The 22,263-nt window shown below is 41.3% G+C and overlaps 1 protein-coding gene across 1 annotated transcript; it reads right to left on the bottom strand.

The window, feature by feature from the left end:
• Positions 1 to 435: 435 nt before the first annotated feature.
• On the bottom strand, positions 436 to 21,816 carry KDELR2 (KDEL endoplasmic reticulum protein retention receptor 2). The gene is made up of 5 exons (XM_053554492.1): positions 21,579 to 21,816; positions 10,897 to 10,997; positions 6,668 to 6,826; positions 2,317 to 2,569; positions 436 to 885 (listed from the first exon to the last, which is right to left on the bottom strand). The coding sequence occupies exons 1-5, from the start codon at positions 21,667 to 21,669 to the stop codon at positions 851 to 853; spliced, it is 639 nt and encodes a 212-aa protein (XP_053410467.1). The 5' UTR covers positions 21,670 to 21,816; the 3' UTR covers positions 436 to 850.
• Positions 21,817 to 22,263: the final 447 nt, after the last annotated feature.

The raw sequence follows: 22,263 nt of genomic DNA, 5'->3' as shown, positions 1-22,263 counted from the left end.
AATTAAAGTAATAGGTAACTATTCGTGTTCTAGTCCTCAGAGAAGTAGAGTCATATATCCAAAATAGTCATTAATGTCCCTCCTGCCCCACGTTCAGATGGCAAGTGGCCAGCACCCCTGCTTACTGAATTTTTCAGCACCCCCAGGACAGTCTCAAACTGACACATCTCAGCAGGGGAGGAGGGCAGGCACCTTTGGTGACTCTTCACTGAGACTATCTACATTCAGAATCTTATAATTTTGGTAATAAAAACCATAAGGCTTACAAGTTATCCTTACCAACCTTAAATGTAGTGTAATGTCCACGGAAGGATTTCCATGTCAGGTAGGAGTAAATTTGAACAGATGTACCAAATTGAAATAGTGTCTCAGATTTCAAACAAATATAACTCATCTTTTGGCAAAAAATAAATATAGTGGAATGCAAATTTGATAGATGGAAGAATATGTAATCTACCAACGGTCAAGGAGTACAATTTCATTGCAGACACAAAGACTCAACAAAGTCAAAGAATTTTTAAAATAAAAAAAAGTTGCACTTATTCCTCACAAAGTCTTCACTTTAGAACTATCCCAATTGAAGCTACACACTGAATTTATTAATACAGCAGTAAGTTTCTTTGTGTAAAAAAATCTTTGTACATAGTAATAAAAAAAGATAAGGCAAGATGCATTAAACAGAAACCTTCTGGTTCTTTTCCTCTGTGTTGTCACAGAGCCACTGGTGATTATATGCAACAAAAGAGTTAAGTTTCTGATTTTCCGTATCAAGCATCTTATGCCTTTGCTGTGTTGTAAGAATTCTGTCCGAGCACCCTGAAGGACAGATGCTGGTGATGGTCTTTGGCACTTACGCTGGCAAACTGAGCTTCTTTCCCTTGAGTACTAGAATTTTAAAGAGATAAAGAGAAAAAAAAAAGGTTACTGATACTGACAAGCTTAACATTTTTCTTTTTTCCATTTCCAGAAGCATGTCATACACAAGATTCTACACAGTAAAGTATAAGAGAATAGCAATCGTATTTTCAATCAAATTTAATCAAATGTAATTTGATTTACAGCACTACCAAGTTCACAGCAGCTTTTTGTTATCTTGACTTTCACTCTAACCGGCATATGTTAAAAAACTTATACACAGGGAGCTCTATGAAATTTGGATATTTAAAAAGAGGTAAGATATACACATATATGCTCTTTTACCTACTAATTCCATCATCAGGAATTTTACTGTATAGCAGAGATTCTTAGCCTGGCATCTGTGGTTGGGCTTTAGGAGTTCTTAACCCCCCTTAAAAGTATATGTATACATTTGTGTGCATTACGTATAAATATGCATTTTTCTGAGCAAGGATCATAGCTTTCATCAGATTTTTGTAAAGTTCACATGTTCTGTGTTCACACAAAGGTAAAAATATACAAGGTAAGTGTATTATGGTCCATATACACAATGAAATACTCTACTGTTATTGAAAATTATGTTTATTTTATTTTTTTATTTTTTTTGAGACAGAGCCTCAAGCTGTCGCCCTGGGTAGAGTACTGTGGCATCATAGCTCACAGCAACCTCCAACTCCTGGGCTCAAGCGAGTCTCCTGCCTCCGCCTCCCAAGTAGCTGGGACTACAGGCGCCCGCCACAATGCCCAGCCATTTTTTGGTTGCAGCCGTCATTGTTGTTTGGTGGGCCAGGGCTGGATTTGAACCCGCCAACTCAGGTGTATGTGGTTGGTGCCTTAACCGTTTGAGCCACAGGCGCCAAGCCGTTTATTTATTTTAGAGATGAGGTCTTACTCTGTCACCCAGGCTGGAGTGCAGTGGCACAATCATAGCTCACTGTAACCCTGAACTCTTGGGCTCAAGTGATCCTCCTGCCCCAGCCTCCAGAGTAGCTGGGATTGTAGGTATAAGACACCATACCTAGCTAATTTTTTAATTTTTGTAGAGACAAGGTCTCCAGACCTCAAGGTGGTTCTCCTGCTTTACCCTTCCAAGGTATTGGTATTACAGGCATAAGCCACTGCACCTGACCAGATCTGTTTATTGTCATGAAAAAATCTAAGCAGGATTAAAAAGTAGGGTATAGAATAGCATGTATATATACAGTGACACATCTGGCATCATGTCTACTGAAACAGTAATAAAGATTATCCTTGACTGTCAGGATACCCTGATCTAGAATTTTATTTGGCAATCATTTGTTTCTCTGAAACCAGTTCTGCTTTGTGAAGAGTACCAGATTAGGAGAGTGTTGGGCAAAGGAGCTGTTCTCTTCAAAGAACACATGATTGTAGAAACAACCCAAGTAGCACTGGACATACCTTTTGTAATGTACAAGTAAAAGAAGTCACAGTATAAAATGGTCTGGACTACGCCGGCCACAACAGCAATGAGGTCAAAGAAGCCCTCAAAGTAGAAGCGCCAGATCCAGTTGACAAGATACAAAGCTCGATAGAGGCCCAGGAAGAACAGGTAGTGGGTGGTGATGGTCTCAGCCTCCCCAGTCTTGCTAATCATAAAGAGCTGTGGGAGGATAGCCACTGATTCAAGGTAGATGGAGAAGGTCCATAAAATCTGGAAGAGAAACATCAAGCTTCAGTCAGGACCCAGTGCCCACCACAAATTATAGGAAATACTCCTGCTTTCCTGTAAAGCCAGCTTAAGAAGGGGGGGAAGTCTGAGGGTATGGGCATCTCAGCCCAAAACAGAACAGTCTGGTATCTGCATAAATTATAGACACTTAAAGAACTTTTTTTTTTTTTTTTGAGACAGAGCCTCAAGCTGTCTCCCTGGGTAGAGTGCTGTGGCATCACAGCTCACAGCAACCTCCAACTCTTGGGCTCGAGCAATTCTCCTGCCTCCACCTCCCAAGTAGCTGGGACTACAGGCGCCCACCACAACGCCCTGCTATTTTTTTGGTTGCAGCCGACATTCTTGTTTCGTGGGCCTGGGCTGCATTTGAACCCGCCAGCTCAGGTGTATGTAGTTGGCGCCTTAGCTGCTTGAGCCACAGGCACCAAGCCAGAAACTTAATGAACATTTAAGAAACAGGACACTGCCAATGAGAAGCTAAATAATCTAGTCATTTACTGTTTTGAATGTTCATTACCTTGTCTGTCCAATGTCTTATTCTTCCCTGTACAATTTTCTAGGAATCTGCATATAGATGTTCCTCCTGGATAAACTATGCTTGCTCTGATCTGGATCTGGGGTTCTGAATCAACTCTACTTTCCAACAAGGTTGGCATTAATATTGGTAATTAGTTTTCTCCTCCATTCTCACTGTTGTTTTTCCTCATCAACTGATCTCCTTACCAGACTACCTAAATATTTTCACCATTTTTCTTTTTCGTTAAGCTTTTTGATGTGGTTGAATCAAAGGGGTAAAAAATTGGAATTGTATCTACACAGACTCACTGCCCAACATGTTACTTTATTCATGTTGATCAAAAAAGGACTTATAAGTAGTCCTTGAGTGTTTTAAAAGTCTAGGCACTCCCAGCATCTGTCAAACACCAACAGCAGCACTGTAACCTGATACAACTCCAGGATACTAAGCAGCAGCACTTAGGAGCAGATCAGTGAACTGCACAGTGCCAAAAGCACCATAAACCGCCTTTCCTAAAGGTGAGGAGTGTAGCTCTGGTGCTCAGGAGAGTCACAGACACAGCATCAATGTGTGACATCTATACATGAAGAAGAAACAAAATTTGGGCCAGAGTAGGGAAAAGACCATGTTCTTCCAACACTAGGACAGGCAGGGCCCTGTATTTGATACCACAGAAGTCCAACTAATGAAATCCAGTTTTAAGTTTATATTCTAAAGGAGTCAGGCAATAAGCTGTCTCCAGACACAAATACTTGAGTGCTTATTTCTTAGCCATAATTTTTTAATACCAAATAGTGAATGTTCCACCAGTAGTTTGCTAAATTAGAAAATAAAATCCACAAAATCTAACATTATCTGCCAACAGGTCTATTTACCTAGGGAACCAGACATGACCACCACTTAACCTTTTGAACATGAACAATACCTACAGGCATTCAGATGGTTCAGATGCCGGCTTCAATATAAGATGCTTTGGTGCTAATCACACCTGTAGGTATTCATTTTGCAAACAAAAACTGGACAACACCTGTTACTGTTACATGACCTGACTTGAGTCTGTAAGCATCACATGCTTCAGTTCTCAATATTTTTCACAATTATGCCTAAACTAATTTGTACAACAGAGGATTCTTGTGGGAGTATATATAAATATTGAGTGGGATAAATTTGAAGAGTTGTCAAGTTTAGAAGACTCTATCACTGTTGGAGAATTTGTATATAGAGGTAGCTTTAAAAATACTTCTCACAAAAAAACAAACTGTCAAGTACCTCAGAATCTGATTTGGAAAACCAAAGTGTAGAACCTATTTCAAATTTAAAAGAAGTCAATCCTTGGCACCTTCAATGGAGAGAAGACAATTTTCTTTTCTTTCTTCTTCTCTCTCTTTTTTTTTTTTTTTGTAGAGACAGAGTCTCACTGTACCGCCCTCGGGTAGAGTGCTGTGGCGTCACACGGCTCACAGCAACCTCTAACTCTTGGGCTTATGCGATTCTCTTGCCTCAGCCTCCCGAGCAGCTGGGACTACAGGCGTGCGCCACAACGCCCGGCTATTTTTCTGTTGCAGTTTGGCCGGGGCTGGGTCCGAACCGGCCACCCTCGGCATATGGGGCAGGCGCCCTACTCACTGAGCCACAGGCACCGCCCTTCTTCTTCTTTTTTTTGCAGTTTTTGGCTGGAGCTGGGTTTGAACCCACCACCTCCGGCATATGGGGCCGGCGCCCTACTCCTTTGAGCCACACGTGCCCCCTGAGAGAAGATAATTTGAATCCAAAAAAATATGATTTTGATGTTCTGAGTTATACCATGCAGAAAAGGATTATTAAATTTTTATTGGCATGGCAAATATTTACCATTTCATATTAAATTTTGCTTGCATATTACTTTTTTTTTTGGAGACATAAATCTCACTCTGTCACCCTGGGTAGAGTGTCATGACATCATAGCTCACAGCAACCTCAAACTCTTGGGCTCAAGTGATCCTCCTGCCTCAGCTTCCCAAGTAGCGGGGACTATAGGTGCCCACCTCAATGCCTGGCTAGTTTTTCTATTTTTAGTAAAGACAGGGTCTCACTCTTGCTCAGGCTGGTTTTGAACTCCTGAGCTCAGGTGATCCACCTGCCCCACCTGCCTCAGCCTCCCAGAGTGCTAGGATTATAGACATGAGCCACCAAGCCCAGCTCATAATGCTTTTTTTTTTTTTTTTTTTTGAGACAGAGTCTCACTATGTCACCCTTGGTAGAGTGCCGTGGCATCACAGCTCATAGCACCCTCAAACTCTTGGGCATAAGAGATTATCTTGCCTGAGCCTCCCAAGTAGCTGGGACTATAGGCACCTGCCACAACAGCTGGGTATTTTCTTGTTGTAGTTGTCATTGTTGTTTAGCTGGCCCTGGCAGGGCTTGAACCTGCTAGCCTCAGTACATGTGGTTGACGCCGTAACCACTGTGCTATGGGCGCTAAACCTCATATTACTTATTTTTTTTTATAAATATAAAATATTGAAACTAAAACCAACTTGGGTGAGTACAACCTTTTTGGAAGGAAGTCTGGAGAAACCTCAAAGCACTCAACCTAGACCTCCCATTTGATCCTGCAATCCCATTACTGGGCATCTACCCAGAAGGAAAAAAATCCTTTTATCATAAGGACACTTGTACTAGACTGTTTATTGCAGCTCAATTTACAATCGCCAAAATGTGGAAACAGCCTAAATGCCCACCAACCCAGGAATGGATTAACAAGCTGTGGTATATGTATACCATGGAATACTACTCAGCCATTCAAAAAAATGGAGACTTTACATCCTTCGTATTAACCTGGATGGATGTGGAAGACATTATTCTTAGTAAAGCATCACAAGAATGGAGAAGCATGAATCCTATGTACTCAATTTTGATATGAGGACAATTAATGACAATTATGGGGGGAACAGAAAGAGGGAAGGAGGGAGGGGGGTGGGGCCTTGGTGTGTGTCACACTTTATGGGGGCAAGACATGATTGCAAGAGGGACTTTACCTAACAATTGCAATCAGTGTAACCTGGCTTATTGTACCCTCAATGAATCCCCAGCAATAAAAAATAATAATAATAATTAATTGTAAAACCAACTTGGGTGAATTATTTTGATTAGTAAAAGACCAAAGAATGGGGGCTGGGCATGGTGGCTCACACCCATAATCCTAGCACTTTGGGAGGCTGAGTAAGGTTGATCTTCTGAACTCAAGAGTTCTAGACCAGCCTGAGCAAAAGCAAGACCCCAACTCTAAAAAATAGCCAGGTATTGTGGTGGGTGCCTGTAGTCCCAGCTACTTTGGAGGCTGGGACAAGAGGACCACCTGAACCCAAGAATTTGAGGTTGTTGTGAGCTATGATGCTACGGCACTCAACCCCAGGATACAGAGGGAGACTCTGTCTCAAAAAAAAAAAAAAAAAAAAAAAAAGAAATCAAAGAATGTCCAGTAGAGTGCTATGTATGTTAACGGTTGTTTCAATAACTGCACACGTTAATGGCATATTTTGTTTCTGAGCCCTCCACAAAGGGTTAATAACCTCTTTACTAACCTCCAGTGGAGAGAAATCATGATTGACTAGGAATGAGAGGCCTCCCACAGGGACCACCAGAAACTCCACTCGGAAGGTATCATGATTTCCATCGTAGGTTGCCTTAAATTTCATGTAGATCAGGTATACTGTGGCGTAGGAGCAGGCAATGTAGATAAGCTAAAAACAAAAGAAAAAAATACCAGGTTGTCAGTTCCTTTCAATGGTTCCAACTTCCTCAGCTTTCTATATCACTCATATATTTAGAAAAGCTAGATTTTTTTTTCCCCTTGGCTTTAAACATAGTAAAATTAGTTTTTGGGGGTGTACAGTTCTATGATTGATACTATGTATAACCAACACCACCACAATTAGGACAAAGAACAATTCCATCACCCCCAAAATTCCACCATGCTGTTCCTTTGTAGTCAAGCCTCCCTCAGGCTTAACCTCTGAACTCCTAATTTCTTTGTCCCTAGGACAACCTTTTCAAAGATGCCACATAAATGGAGTCATACAGTATGCTGCCTTTTGAGTCTGGCTTCTTTCAGTTACCATAATGCATCTGAGTGTCAACTGAATTTGTTGTAGGTACAGAAGATCCTTGAATAACATTGTTTTAAAATAGATTCCTGTCTGAGATCACTGTGTGGCATTTGCAATTCTCCTCATAACTCTGTGGGTTTTCTCTGGGTACTCTGGTTTCCTCCCATATCCCAAAGATGTGCATGTTAGGTATGAATTGGCATGTCTACAATCTCTTGTCCCAGTTTAAGTGAGTGTGGGAGTGTATACAAGTAGCCCTTTGATGGAATGGCATCCTATCTAGGTTTGGTCCTGCCTCACATCCTAAACTGCTAAGATAGGCTCCAGTCACTTGTGACCCTGAAGTGGCAGGCTGGAAGATTATAATCATACAAAAAAAAAGATTATAATCATACAAATGTGAGACAATAAACAACGCAGCATGGGCTCAGCGCCCATAGCACAATGGTTATGGCACCAGTCACATACTCTGAGGGTGGCAGTTTCGAACCCAGCCTGGGCCAGCTAAACAACAATGACAACTGCAACAACAACAACAAAAATAGTCAGGTGTTGTGGTGTGCACCTGTAGTCCCAGCTACTTGGGAGGCTGAGGCAAGAGAATTGCTTAAGCCCAAGAGTTGGAGGTTGCTGTGAGCTGCTGTGATGCCAAGGTACTCTACAGAGGGCAACATAGTGAAACTCTGTCTCAAAAACAAACCAAAAAAAACAACAATGCAGAATGAAAGCACCCAGTAAGACTGCCATATTTGATATTGTTTGCTTTTGAACTGTGGTGGTAGGAGGTACTCCTTAAAATTTTCACTTTGCAAACATGTATTACTTGCTTTAATACACTACCACTATGACCACCATTTCTTACTGATTCACCAAAAACTGGGTAATTATCTTGTTTTTATTAATATTTCTTAAAAGTAAGCACAGCTGGCCAGGCGCAATGGCTCATGGCTATAATCTCAGCACTCTGGGAGGCTGAGGCAGGTAGATTGCCTGAGCTCAGGAGTTCGAGACCAGCCTGAGCAAGAGCAAGACTCTGTCTCTGAAAAATTAGCTGGGAGTCGTAGCAGGTACCTGTATTCCTAGCTACTTGGGAGACTGAGGCAAGAGAATCGTTTGACTGATTTTGAGCTCAAGAGTTTGAAGTTGCTGTGACCTGTGACACCATGGCACTCGTACCAAGGGCAACAACAACAAAAAAAGAAGTATGTATAGCTTGCATTTATTTCAATATTTTATATTAGAAGTCTTTTGGTCTTTATTTAGAAGTTTGGTGATATTTTTGTGATCAGAAATATGCCACAGGAACTTAACTCTTGTTTCTTTTTTTTTGTTTTTGAGACAGAGTCTCAAGCTGTTGCCCTGGGTAGAGTGCCATGGCATCACCACTCACAGCAACCTACAACTCCTGGGCTCAAGCGATTCTCCTGCTTCCACCTCCCAAGTACCTGGGACTACAGGTGCCTGCCACAACGCCCAGCTATTTTTTGGTTGCACCAGAGTCGTTTGGACTCTGTTCAGTTCAGGTGTATGTGGCTGGTGCCTTAGCCGCTTGAGCCACAGGCGCCAAGCCTTAACTCTCATTTCTATCAATTAGCCTATGGTAAAATTGGTTCCTTTCTAGAATTGCAATTTACAAGAACCTATTGACAGTATTAAGTGAGATTTACTGTATTAACAATTTGTCTCTTTTTATTGCTGAGAAGTAGTCCTTTTTTTTGAGACAGTCTCACTATGTTGCCGTTGGTAGAGTACTGTGGTGTCACAGCTCACAGCAACCTCAAACTCTTGGGCTTAAGTGATTCTCTTGCCTCAGCCTCCCAAATAGCTGGGACTGCAGGCACCCACAACAATGCCTATGTTTTTTTTTTTTTTTTTTGGTAGTTGTCATTGTTTGGCAGGCCTGGGCCAGGTTCAAACCTGCCGGCACCCTAACTGCTGAGATACAGGTGCTAAGCCAGAGTAGCTGTCCACTGTATTTTTGTACCACAGTTTGTATATTCACTCACTAAAGGACAAGTGGGTTGTCTATAGTTTGGGGGGATAATGAATAAAGCTGCTATGAATATTTGTGTACAGCCTAGAATAGAGCTGGCTACCCAGGGGTTCAGTTTCAGTATTTGTAGAATGAATGAATGAAATAAGTCAGACGCCTATTATCTATTCCTAGAAGCCTATTATCTATTCCTAGAAGCCCTATACTTTTCCTTCACAGCACCCATCACAAACCACAGTCATTGGGTGCTACCTGTGGCTCAAAGGAGTAGGGCGCCGGCCCCATATGCCGGAGGTGGCAGGTTCAAACCCAGCCCCAGCCAAAAACTGCAAAAAACAAACAAACAAACAAAAAAAAACTACAGTCATTTATTTACTTCTATGATGCTCTGTCTACCCTCACCCACCAGACTACAAGACTTTGGCTTGTTTTCTACTGTTTCCTCAGTGCTTGACACTGTAGATATTCACAAGCATGATTTCAGTGACTATGGGAAAGAACTGAGGCTCATTTAATCCACTACTTCCCCAAGTGTTGAGTGTGGACCACCAGTGGCACAAAAGATGTTAAAGAGTATGCCAACACTTGTTTTAATGTGAATTAGGAAAAACATAAGAAAGACAAAGGTGTCATGGAAACTAATGTGTAAAACAAATTAAAAGGTTTAAAAATATATATATATATATATATTTTTTTTTTTTTTTTTTTTTGAAATCTCTGGTAGAGTGCCGTAGCATCGCAGCTCACAGCAAACTCAAATGCTTGGGCTCAAAGAGATTGTCTTGTCTCAGCCTCCCAAATAGGTAGGACTGTAGGCGCCCACCACAATGCCCAGTTATTTATTTATTTATTTTTGAGACAGAGTCTCACTTTGTCACCCTTGGTAGAGTGCCCTGCTGTCATAGCTCACAGCGACCTCAAATTCCTGGGCTTAAGGGATTCTCTTGCCTCTGCCTCCCAAGTAGCTGGGACTATAGAAGCCCATCACAATGCCCAGTTATTTCTAGAAATGAGGTCTCACTCTGGTTCAGGCTGATCTCAAACCTATGAACTCAGGCAATCCACCTGCCTTGGCCTCCCAAGTGCTGGGATTACAGGCATGAGCTATCATGCCTGGCCACAGCTATTTTTTTAGAGATGAAGTCTCACTTTGGCTGAGGCTTAAAAAATATATTATTAAATTATGCCACAGACATTATTAAAGCATGCAAATGTAATAAAAATGGCACACAGCAGAAGTTTAAGAAAAATTGACCAAGTGAAAAAGAAAAAAAAAGTAGAAGCCTAAACGCAATTCCCTTACATTGCAGAAAAAACAAAATTCTGCCACTGGAAGTCTTGGATTTAATTCCTTGTTATGTACCAACTTGTTGGATTTCTCGGGGGAGTCTGTAATTTCCCACTGCTTGAAAATATAATAGTTATCCTTCCTTATAGGGTTATCAAGAGCTTTAGAAGATTTATCATACCTGAGGAACTTAAAATAAAAAATATCTAACTTCAAAGTAAATAGAAACTGTTTTGAAACAGAGTATGTGCAATTTTTATTCCCAATTATATGTACAAGGTGGTCTAAAAGTTTTAAAGGCAAGAATAGCATATTTATACATTATTCTTGGAGATTTTTAATTAAGAACACAGCTATAAATTAACAGTTTCCATAGGTTGCACACTACAGATAAAATACATTCTATCTGATGCCATACCATACCTTCATAGATGTATTATATAATGAAATAAATGAAGTAAAAAGATCCAGGTAACGAGTTGTGAAGACCAGTGCAAACAGAAGCTGGCTTTTCCCAGAAATACCTAAAGAAACAAAAGGAAAGTATTAGAAAAGCCCTCAAGGGCTTCACGATCCTGTAGATCACACTGTGTAGGAAGTACAGGTAGGGAAAGTGGGGCACTTGGGGTCAAAGGTCCAGGTCCAGGTATGACTTTAAACAAACAAGAGAAGTTGTAGGATTTTTTTTTCCCCTTAACATTCCTGAACATGCTCCTTTTGGGAGGTTCTAACAACTTTTCTGTCTTACTCTGATGGGCGAATGGGTGACTACAGGAAAATGACTTAGTTATGTCACCTCCGATAATGCTAGGATATTATCATTCAAATGAACATTATATTTCTCTCTTTTTTTTTTTTACAAAAGAGAAATTTATATTTATTTTATTAATGAAGCTGGCTAGATAATGATATCTTATGAAGAAAACTTTTTTTTTCTTTTTTTTTTATTGTTGGGGATTCATTGAGGATACAATAATATATTTCTCAAATATATTAGGTAGGAATAAATTTCATTCAGTAATTCTGCTGTTATTTAGTGTTGTGACTTCAGATCTTTTTCCCATTTTAAAACAACATTTTCATGGTGACAAATCTTTTGATAATGGAGTTAGAATCTATTCTGATTAAGGGGATGAGGAATCATATAAAGAACACTGACTCTGGTTAAGAGTTTGAGCAGTAACTCCCACTGGAATAATGGCATGACCTCCCATGGTGACTTCTTTGCTAAGGGCAGTGTAATTTACCTGAATGTTAAGATTTTTTAAAAAATTCCATCTCTTAGACCTCATATTAGTATTAAAAACGTTCTTGAATGCTATGACAACATAAAAGTTACATGAGGATAGGAACCTACAACTACAACCAACTTCAAAAGCAACTTTTTTAATACCTTGAAGCTGTTTTACTTCCACCCAATCAATCCACCCCAGAGCTGTGGCATAGCCAGACTCAGCTGGGAATACCAGAAGTTCACAGAGTGTGCACACAACTTTTCTGACATCTATATTTAGCCAAATATATATGTGACGGAGGACAAAAACTATAGGTTTTAGATACTGGAGAACCAGTGAACTCATTAAGGAAACTAAAGGTTGACTAAATATCAGAAACCACCCACCCTTGTCTACAATTAAAACATCACATTTTAGTAAGCATGTATTTGATAGAAATGTCACTGCACTCAAATCATTCACAACACTCCTCAGAACTTAAAAATTCCGTTGTTTTTCATTATTTTACAAAGAATCATTTTCCAGGTTACTGAAATTAAAAGCCTGTTACTTAAAAAAAATTTTTTTAAGAGATAAAGTCTAGATCTGTCCTTCAAGCTGAAGTGCTGTGGTATGATTGTTAGCTCACTGCAACCTGGAACTCCTGGGCTCTGGGCATCCTTCCACCTCAACCTCTCACATAACTAAAACTGACTAGGACTACAAGCATGTGGCATTATGCCCAGTTAATTTAATTTTTAGAGACAAATATTTTGCTATGCTGCCCAGCCTAGTCTTGAACTCCCGGCCTCCAGAGATCCTCCTGACTCAGCTGCCAGAGTCACTAGAATTATAGGCATGAGCCATTGTGGGCAGCAAGAATGTTACTTTCTCAGTATGAATAACTGCAGTCCCACTCTGTTCACAAGAACACCTAAAAAAAAACTGGAAAGGGTGGCTCAGTCGGTGGGGCGCCGGCCCCATAAACCGAGGGTGACAGGTTCAAACCTGGCCCCGGCCAAACTGCAACCAAAAAATAGCCGGGCGTTGTGGCGGGCGCCTGTAGTCCCAGCTACTCGGGAGGCTGAGGCAAGAGAATCGCTTAAGCCCAGGAGTTGGAGGTTGCTGTGAGCTGTGTGAGGCCACTGCACTCTACTGAGGGCCATAAAGTGAGACTCTGTCTCTACAAAAAAAAAAAAAAGTTGACTCCATTCTTCCACATTCATCGTTAGAAATCAATTTTGAGGACGAAAGGGGGAGATACAGACAGTAAACCTGCTGTTTATTCTTTCCCCCAATAATAGAGAACTTTTTTTTTTCCTATCAGACACCAAGGATCCAAAGCAGAAAGAACGAGATTGATGCTAACAGAGAAAACTAGAGAGAGAATACAAAAGGGAAGAAAGATGACATTTGATGTCTACTGAAGCCTTGAGAGAGAAATTGCAGTCTATCTCCTATATGGTTCTTTCCCACATTTTAAATAAAAACTTACAGAATATAGATAAGGCAAATTTTCTTATAAATGGTTTATTCTAATGGAACTTTGACGGGCAAGCAGATTTGAAATTTTGTCCACATTTCAGCATTCTTATACCAAAAACTAGGCAGGAACTATCATATTGCTTTGATGTTTGAGACCCAAGTCACACACCACCTCCTCTGGGAGGTCTTCTCTGAAGACACCCTCCCTTGGTGCTGCTGATTCACTCAACAAATACATAATAGGGACTACTTCATGCCAGCTGCTGCCCTAGCTCCAATTACAGGACTTACAAAAATACACTATGATGATCTAGTTCCTGCCTCCCTTCTCCCCCAAACCTCCACTCAATACCAAGATCTCTAAAGGCTGGGGTTATGCCTTATTCTATCTTGTATTCCCTGTGGTGGGCACTGGCCCTGACACACGGCAGGGTTCAGAAAACATATGATGAATGAAGAACAAATGGACAAAAGAAAATGGAATTCATTTTATCTTCATGTCATGGTGCAAATTCTCATTCTGTGGTATTTTGGGAACACTTCTGAGGAATTTCCAAGTCATACTGTGTCTCTATGACTGTAAATAGGCAATGTACACTGAGCTCTGCCCTAATTTACTACCAACTATAGGGTGGGAAAGCCCCAAGTGAGCACAGGGCAGAGGAGAGAGGACAGGCACCATGTGGTTTGGAGTCTGTGCCATGGTAGAGAATCCATGCAGGAACTGCCAAGCTGGAACAGTTCCACAATGCTCTCCCTGGCCTAGGATCCTGTTTAGCAAGTTGTAGCTTTTTCCCTTAAAACAGCAAAAATTGTCCTGTCTTCATAGGAAGTTGAAGATCTGAGCTGAATACAGGAGGAGATAGGGCAGGAATCTCCTGGGGGTAGGGAGAAGAACATCTGCTACTAAGTCAGAGCAACTTCCATAGTCAGTTTCTTTGTTTTGAGGTCAAAGCAAGCAAAGGTAGGTAATAAGCTCTGACAGATCCTCTTGTAGATGTTTGTATAACTGACATCCCAATACTAAATGAACCAAACATTCATGTTTAAGAGTATAACTTGTTGGCTCCGCACCTGTAGCACAGTGGTTACAGCATCGGCCACATACACCAAAGTTGGCGGGTTTGAGCCCACTCAGGGCTGCTGAACAACAATGACAACTGCAAAAAAAAAAAAAAAAAAAAAAAAAAATAGCCAGGCAACTGTAGTTCCAGCTACTTGGGAGGCTGAGGCAAAAGAATCGCTTAAGCCCAAGAGTTGGAGGTTGCTGTGAGCTGTGACGCTACAGTACTCTACAAAGGGTAACAAAGTAAGACTCTGTCTTCAAAAAAAAATGAGTGTAACTTGTTAAACAGAAATCAATCATTAAACTTAACATCATTCTTGTCTTGATCTCACTAGTCCAAGTAAAATTTATTATAATAATAATTATTAATTTCAGAGATGGGACTTTCTCTGTTGCTCAGGCTAGAGTGCAGTGGTATAATCATTGCTCACTCCTGGCATATCTCTTGGCCTAGCCTCCCAAGTAGCTAGGACTACTCAGGTGTACACCACCACACCTGACTAACTTTTCTTTTCTTTTTTTTTCTTTAGAGATGCAGTCTCACTGTGTTGCTCAGGCTAGCCTCAAATTCCTGGGCTTAAGCAATCCTTATGCTTTGGCCTCCCAAAGTGCTAGAATGACAGACATGAGTTACCATGCCAGGTCAAAGTTAAATTTAATAAAAGCTCACAACTATACACTTCATTAAATGTTGCTTTAAATTTTAGAAGTTGCATCTAAATTATTAGAAGTTTAAATTATTAGAAGTTGCTTTAAATTGGGCGGCGCCTGTGGCTCAGTGAGTAGGGCGCCAGCCCCATATGCTGAGGGTGGCGGGTTCAAACCCAGCCCCGGCCAAACTGCAACCAAAAAATAGCCGGGCGTTGTGGTGGGCGCCTGTAGTCCCAGCTGCTTGGGAGGCTGAGGCAAGAGAATCGCGTAAGCCCAAGAGTTAGAGGTTGCTGTGAGCCGTGCATGGCACTCTACCCGAGGGCGGTACAGTGAGACTCTGTCTCTACAAAAAAAAATAAAAAAAAAAGACGTTGCTTTAAATTATTAGAAGTGGCATTTCTTTTATTTCTCTTGATTTATAGAACAGACTCCTCAACTAAACAGAAAAGCTTCAGCTTCCAGGAATTATTCGTACCCTAGTAACAGCAGGCAATGCAACCAAACAATGTTAGGTCAGACCTCCAGGAAAACATGTCCAGCAACACAAACGGCTATGATCCTATCCGTAGTCTCAAAATATCTGGATATTCTAAAATCCATTAACCTCCCTTGGAATCAGCAGCCCAATAGTTAAGAACTGTTTTCACGGCGCCGGCCCCATATACTGAGGGTGACGGGTTCAAACCCAGCCCTGGCCAAACTGCAACCAAAAAATAGCCGGGCGTTGTGGCGGGCGCCTGTAGTCCCAGCTACTTGGGAGGCTAAGGCAAGAAAATCGCTTAAGCCCAGGAGTTGGAGGTTGCTGTGAGCTGTGTGAGGCCACGGCACTCTACCGAGGGCCATAAAGTGAAACTCTGTCTCTACAAAAAAAAAAAAAAAAGTCAAGAACTGTTTTCACAACAGGCTCTTTTCACGTGATAAAGAATGTGAGTTTGGAAAAAAGAGGATCTGGAGTAAGAGGGTCTAGGTTCAAGCTCACCCTGTGATGCACAAACCTGGGCTCATAATATACTTGGCCTTCCAAACCTCTAGACAAATTATATTAACTCTGTGGGATTCTTGGAAAGAGAAAAAGTTAAAGTGCTTTATATAATATCATACCTGCCACTGTAAATGCTTGATAAACAACAGTTCCTACTATATGCTGTTTTGCCTTTTTGTTTTCAAAGAAATTCATGCTGATTATTTTATTAACAATTCCAAATGGGCTAAAATGTATGGAAAAGAAAAAGTGAAAGGATCTTCCCAACACCCTTCCCACCTATACTTTAAGTGTAACTTTTCAGGATTCTTAAAAGAACCCTGGCCCATATGTGTGTTTGTGTGTACTCAAATATGTGTTTATCCCTTAAAATGTGGTTAATCTTCTGCTTTACAGCTTGCTTTTTGAACTTAATATCTGAGATTCACCTTCCCCTGCATTAATACTTCTATAGCTCTAGCTCATTCTTTTTAAAGACTGCACAGTGTGAATGTGCCAAAATTTGTGCAACTACTCCATTAATAAACATTTGGGTTATTTGTAACTTTTGTTGTTATAAATACTGTACAAATATGTCTGTACCTATAGGTAGTGCTTTGTACTTATTGTTCCTAATATACATAGTATGTTTACACATATGACAATTTCAGTAGTATAGATTCCCTAGAATTGTTGGGATAAAAGACATTAACATGGATGGGGGGAGATTGGTCAATGGGTACAAAGTTGAATTCCACAGGAGGAATAACTTCTGGTGTTCTATTGCACAGTAGAGTACCAATGGTTAACAGTAAGGCATTAGGCAGTGCCCTTAGCTCAGTGGGTAGGGCTCTGGCCAGATATACCCAGGCTGGCAGGTTCAAACCCAGCCCGGGCCAGCTAAACGACAACTACAACAAAAAAATAGCCAGTAGTCCCAGCTGCTTGGGAGGCTGAAACAAGAGAATTGCTTAAGTCCAAGAGTTTGAGGATGCTGTGAGCTGTGATACCACAGCACTTTACTGAGGGCGACATAGTGAGACTCTGTCTCCAAAAAAAAAAAAAAAAAACCCAGTAAGACATTATATATGACAAAATAGCTAGGTAAGAGGTTTTTGAATGTTCTTATTACCAAAAAATAATGAATACATTACATGACGGATACGTTAACTACTCTGATTTGGTAACACAACACACACATGTATTCAAAGACTAAATTGCACCCCATAAATATATACAATTATAATGTAACAATTAAAAAATTTAAGAAAATTAAAAAAATCCTCCATAACCCCAAATAAGATAAATAAAAACACATAAACTGAAAAAAAAAATAAAACATTTTAAACTTTGATAAGTATTGTCAAATTCCTCCTAGAAAGGTTATGCCAATTTACATATCCACTAACACCAGATAAGAATGCCTTTCAGGGCGGCACCTGTGGCTCAGTCAGTAAGGCGCCAGCCCCATATACCGAGGGTGACGGGTTCAAACCCTGCCCCAGCCGAACTGCAACAAAAAAATAGCCGGGTGTTGTGGTGGACGCCTGTAGTCCTAGCTACTCCGGAGGCTGAGGCAAGAGAATAGCTTAAGCCCAGGAGTTGGAGGTTGCTGTGAGCTGTGGGATGCCATGGCACTCTCCGGAGGGCCATAAAGTGAAACTCTGTCTCTACAAAAAAAAAAAAAAAAAAAGAAGGCCCTTTCAGGGAGAGGGAAGGAGGGAGTGGGGTGGGGCCTTGGTGTGTGCCACACCTTCTGGGGGCAAGACATGATTGCAAGAGGGACTGGACTTTACCTAACAAATGCAATCAGTGTAACCTGGCTTATTGTACCCTCAATGAATCCCCAGCAATAAAAAAAAAAAAAAAAGGAAGAAAAAAAAAAAAGAATGCCCTTTTCTTCATACTCTTATAAAGTTTTATTTTCACTAGTGGACAAATAACAGTATGCACTACTATTTAAATATTCAAGTTCCTAACTCCTAGTGAGGCTGGGCATTTTTTAATGCTTAATTGGTCCTTTGTTAGTCAGTATTCTGTGAACTGCCAACTTGGCCCATTTTCCTATCAAGTTTTTTTTTATATGCAGGAGCACTTTATTATTATTATGGATATCAACCCTTTCTCACTTAGATATATTACAGATTATTTCTCTCAGTATACTGTCTTCAACTTTGAGGATATTTTGAATAAAATAATTAATTTTGAGAGATGTGTCATCTTGCTTCCTTATCAACCTGCCTGGTTCCATCCAGGACCATGGTATGAATACACATACATGCACCTTGTCTGTCAGCAAGGTTTTATACTTTTCTTCATAGAAGTCTTATTCATGCCTTGCTAGAAAGCCAGAGGATCCTTCTTGTCATTTTATAATCATAGGATTTACTATCTAGAAGGTTTAACCCCTACATTTTTATCTTTTCCTATATTTACATGTCATTTCCATTCAATTGCTGCTTTCTTGAAAGCAAAAACTTTTAATCTGCAAACTACTTACTGCTCAGAATTGTGTGCCAGTCAGTGGGTGGTCAAAAATGTAATGATTGCTCAAGAGACTGGTTTTCAAAGAACAGAGGTTACAGCTGCTACAAAGGGAGAGTAGAAAATGTGAAGCAAAAGTTTCTTGAAGTGCTCAGATATTGACAATAAAAGATGAGGTGTTCCCATTTACTTAAAAAATATAAACTGTCCAATTAAACGACATGTAGGGACACCATATGTCCTTGGATGGTGTTTGGCAGAATGAAAAGTTTATAACCCCACATAATAACAGCTAACAATAATCTAAGCAATAGGCAAAGGACAGAAGAGAGAGACTAGGGGAGGAAGGCTGGGGGTCATGGATCTCAGAAGGATTCTACTAGTAATTTAAACACAGCAGATACAGCACTATTAATAACTATCAGCCTATAGGAAAATTTACATAGGAAGCCCTTCATCTAAGAATATGAGAAACTCACACTTCATTTTGGCACCCGTCTGTAATGACAATAACTGATAAATCCACAAGAAAATACAGATTCAAACAAGATCAACTTACCGTCCCTACTTTAAAATCGGTCCTTAAAGGCAGCTAATCTGGAATTAGACTGCCAGGAAAACAGAATCTCCAGCTTCTTCATTAGCCTCCCTCAATTTTGATCCTTAAGGGCTGCTGGCATGTTCAAAACAGGTGCCAAAATTCTAAAATGAACATCACTGCCAGTATTTTCAAAATGAGAAACACAACTTGGATATACATGTCTCCTACTCCAGTCACTTGAGAAACTCATATCAAATTCTTACTTTTTAAAAAATCTCTAAATAGCTTTTATAATTTAGTATGCAAAAACAGGGCAAATTTAACACTTAATTCTGAATAAATGATCTTGATGATTTTAATTTTTAAAACATCAGGTAAACTCACAAACCAGAACAAAGTCATTCTAAGTCTGAGAACAAGAATAGTCAATGATACCCAAAGAATATTTGGCAAACACACACAAACTTGCCCCACCTGTTTATCTTCCTTTCTTAGCATTTTAGCTGAAGTATTTTATGTTTTTCTTAATGCTCCTAAATCTCTCAAATGAAAATAGTGAATATTAAAAAGCAAACAAAACAGCACACCCTCTTTTTCTCCTTGTTACTCAAGGTTCTCTTAGGAGTTCTATTTCTGGAGTTGCACTAAATTCTCCCAAACATAAATATCAAGTTTAAGAGATAATACATTTCAATGCTTAATGACTTGCCAGTGGAGGGGAGTCTAGGAAACATATGGAAGAAGATGAAGAGACTCATAACAAAGATTTTGGAACAAAACTAAAGATTAAAAAGTAACATCATCAGGGCAAGGCGTGATGACTCTGGCCTATAATCCCAGCACATTGGGAGGCTGAGGTGGGAGGATAGCTTGAGGTCAGGTGTTCAAGACCAGCCGGAATAAGAGCAAGATCCTGCCTATACAAAAAATAGAAAAATTAGCCAACCATGGTGTTGCACATCTGTATCCCAGCTACAAGGGAGGCTAAGGCAGGAGGAATACTTGAGCCCAGGAGTTTGTGGCTGCAGGGAGCTATGATGATGCCACTATACTCTACCCTGGATAACAGAGACTCTGTCTCAAAAAAAAAAAAAAAAAAAAAGAAAAGAAAAGAAAAAAGATCATCTGAGTGCTGGTTTGGCATCAAATGTTTAAACTAAAATTACTTAGGCCAAAGTAGACAGATACTCAATCCTTAATTGTGAGTTACTGTGTTTCAATCTGGTTCTATCATTAATTTACTTACTTCCCTAAGACTAAGATTCAGTTACCTCCTCCACAGAATGAGGACAACAGCACCTACCTTGTAAAGTTATTTTAATAATTACCTGGGATAAGCCACATAACATACTTTGCTGACTACTTAGTCTATAGCAAAGGCTTAAATGTTAGCTGTCATTATTAAAGCAATTAATTTGCTATCATTGGAAATCATACAACTCGATCTCTCAGAACTATGTACAAATTGAGAGATCAACTCCAAGTCAGACACACTGTAACATGGACTTTGTAACGTTTAGGCTCAAAGGTCTTTTTGTCTTTGCTTACTTCCTGTATCTCAGCTATGTCCCAGGGAAATAGGTGAGGCCTGCAGATGGCAGAGTCAATGATGTGGTGTTACTTCAGATGTGTAAATTTTTAGAAATAAACCTGGTAAATGGAGTCTCAGTCACCCAGCTCCTTTAGGATTCCCTTCATTTACTGTCTCTGAAAACATTAAGTTCTTGAGTTCAACAAAAGTTATTTCACTGAGGCCATTATCCATTAAAAATAAGTTAAAGGAATGAAAAAAATAATTCACAATCCTTACGCATTTAGAATTAAATGTAAAATTCCACAGCCATTATCTGGAAAGATTCATTTCATTGCCTCTCGGCAATGCCTGGATGAAATATGTACTCCTGAAGAGGGAAGTAGCCAACTCACTGGTGACGTGGAGCAAGGAATTGCATGAGACCTCAGCGGTACCCGGCGCCGCAGTTTTAAGAGAACCCGTTATTAGATGGAGGCGCTCCGAGTTCGACAAGCCAGTTCATTTCTCAGAGCAGCATTAATTACGTACACCAAAAAATTCACTTACGATCTCCCCACAGATCCTCCCATGGCGGGTGTGATCGTGCACCCAAGACCTTGGGCGAAGCCCACAGAACTCTAAGGACAGACCCGACCCGACCCCCTAATCTAGAGCCCAGTCCTTGAAGGGGCAGGGTTGAGGAGAAAGATGACCTCTTCCCCTGTGTGCCCCACCTCCTGGGCTGGCTAGGCTGCCACGTCAGGCCGAGCCGGCCGCGGTCCTGCCCATCCTCCTTCCGCCGATCCCACTGACTCGCGGGTTCCCCGCACCCCTGACTCTCCACCCAACCTGAACGCACGGAGAAGTGTCCCATCAGAACCCATGGCGGGGACACAGGTGACATACTCCTCAACACAAACTTTTCAGACAGAACAGGGCCCGCGCCTCGGGATTAGCGCCTTCCCCCCCAACCCGACAGCTCAAGTTCGCGAGCGGACTAAGTGCGAAACCGGGCCAGGCTATGCGACAGCCGAACCCGCCTGGGCGCCCACGCCGAAAATCCACAGGCCGGCCGAGGGGGTGTGTCTGCCCGGCGCAGACTCGCTGGGCTGCCTGGCGGCGGAGGTCGGTGGGTCCTCCAAGCCACCCAGCCCCCGCCCGAACCTCTCCGGGCCTCCCCAGCCACTCACCTGCGCAGGAGCGCGACTTCCAGATCTTCAGCAGCAGGATGACGATAGCCGCCAAGTGGGACAAGTCCCCGGTCAGCCGGAAGATGTTCATGGCGGCGTCGGTCGGCGCAGCGCGGCGGCCCCGGGGCTCGGCGGCAGCTGCGGCCCCTGAAACGAAGCGGTGAAGATGGCGAGAACAGGCGCGACGTGGCCAGGGACGTGGCCGAACTGCCGGCGCGCGCGCGCGCGGGGCAGCTTGGGAGAGCGGCCGCCGCCAGGCCTCGCTCATATCCCCGCCCCTTAAAGACAAAGTCGCCGATTGCAGGCCGGGCTCGGCAGCTTGTGAGGGAGGCTCCCAGCGGAGAACTCCGGCCTCTGGCTGCATGGATTCTGGCTTTCTTTCAGGTGCCGGCACATTCCTTTCATGTTTGAAATAATCCTTTTGTGAGAGGTTTTTTCTTCCTTTCACTTACCATAAAAGTTCTACAAGCTTCAAGCTTAATGTATGAAAAAGTATAAGAAGAAAGAAAATTAAGCTGTAATTACGCCGCTCAAGATCAACACTGGAGATATAGTGGAGAATGTGGTTTATTTTACGTGGGGGTCCGAAGATTTTATCAGTCTAGGGACTGTCATTAAGAAAGAGAACACAAAATTAGAAAACTGAACATTTCTGTGGGACTAGACAGTCACAAGAAATTACAAA

Source organism: Nycticebus coucang, chromosome 12 (genome assembly GCF_027406575.1).
Source record: "Nycticebus coucang isolate mNycCou1 chromosome 12, mNycCou1.pri, whole genome shotgun sequence".
Lineage (NCBI taxonomy): Eukaryota > Metazoa > Chordata > Mammalia > Primates > Lorisidae > Nycticebus > Nycticebus coucang.
The sequence above is the reverse complement of the archived record's forward strand: the minus strand, read 5'-3'. Positions and strand labels throughout refer to the sequence as shown.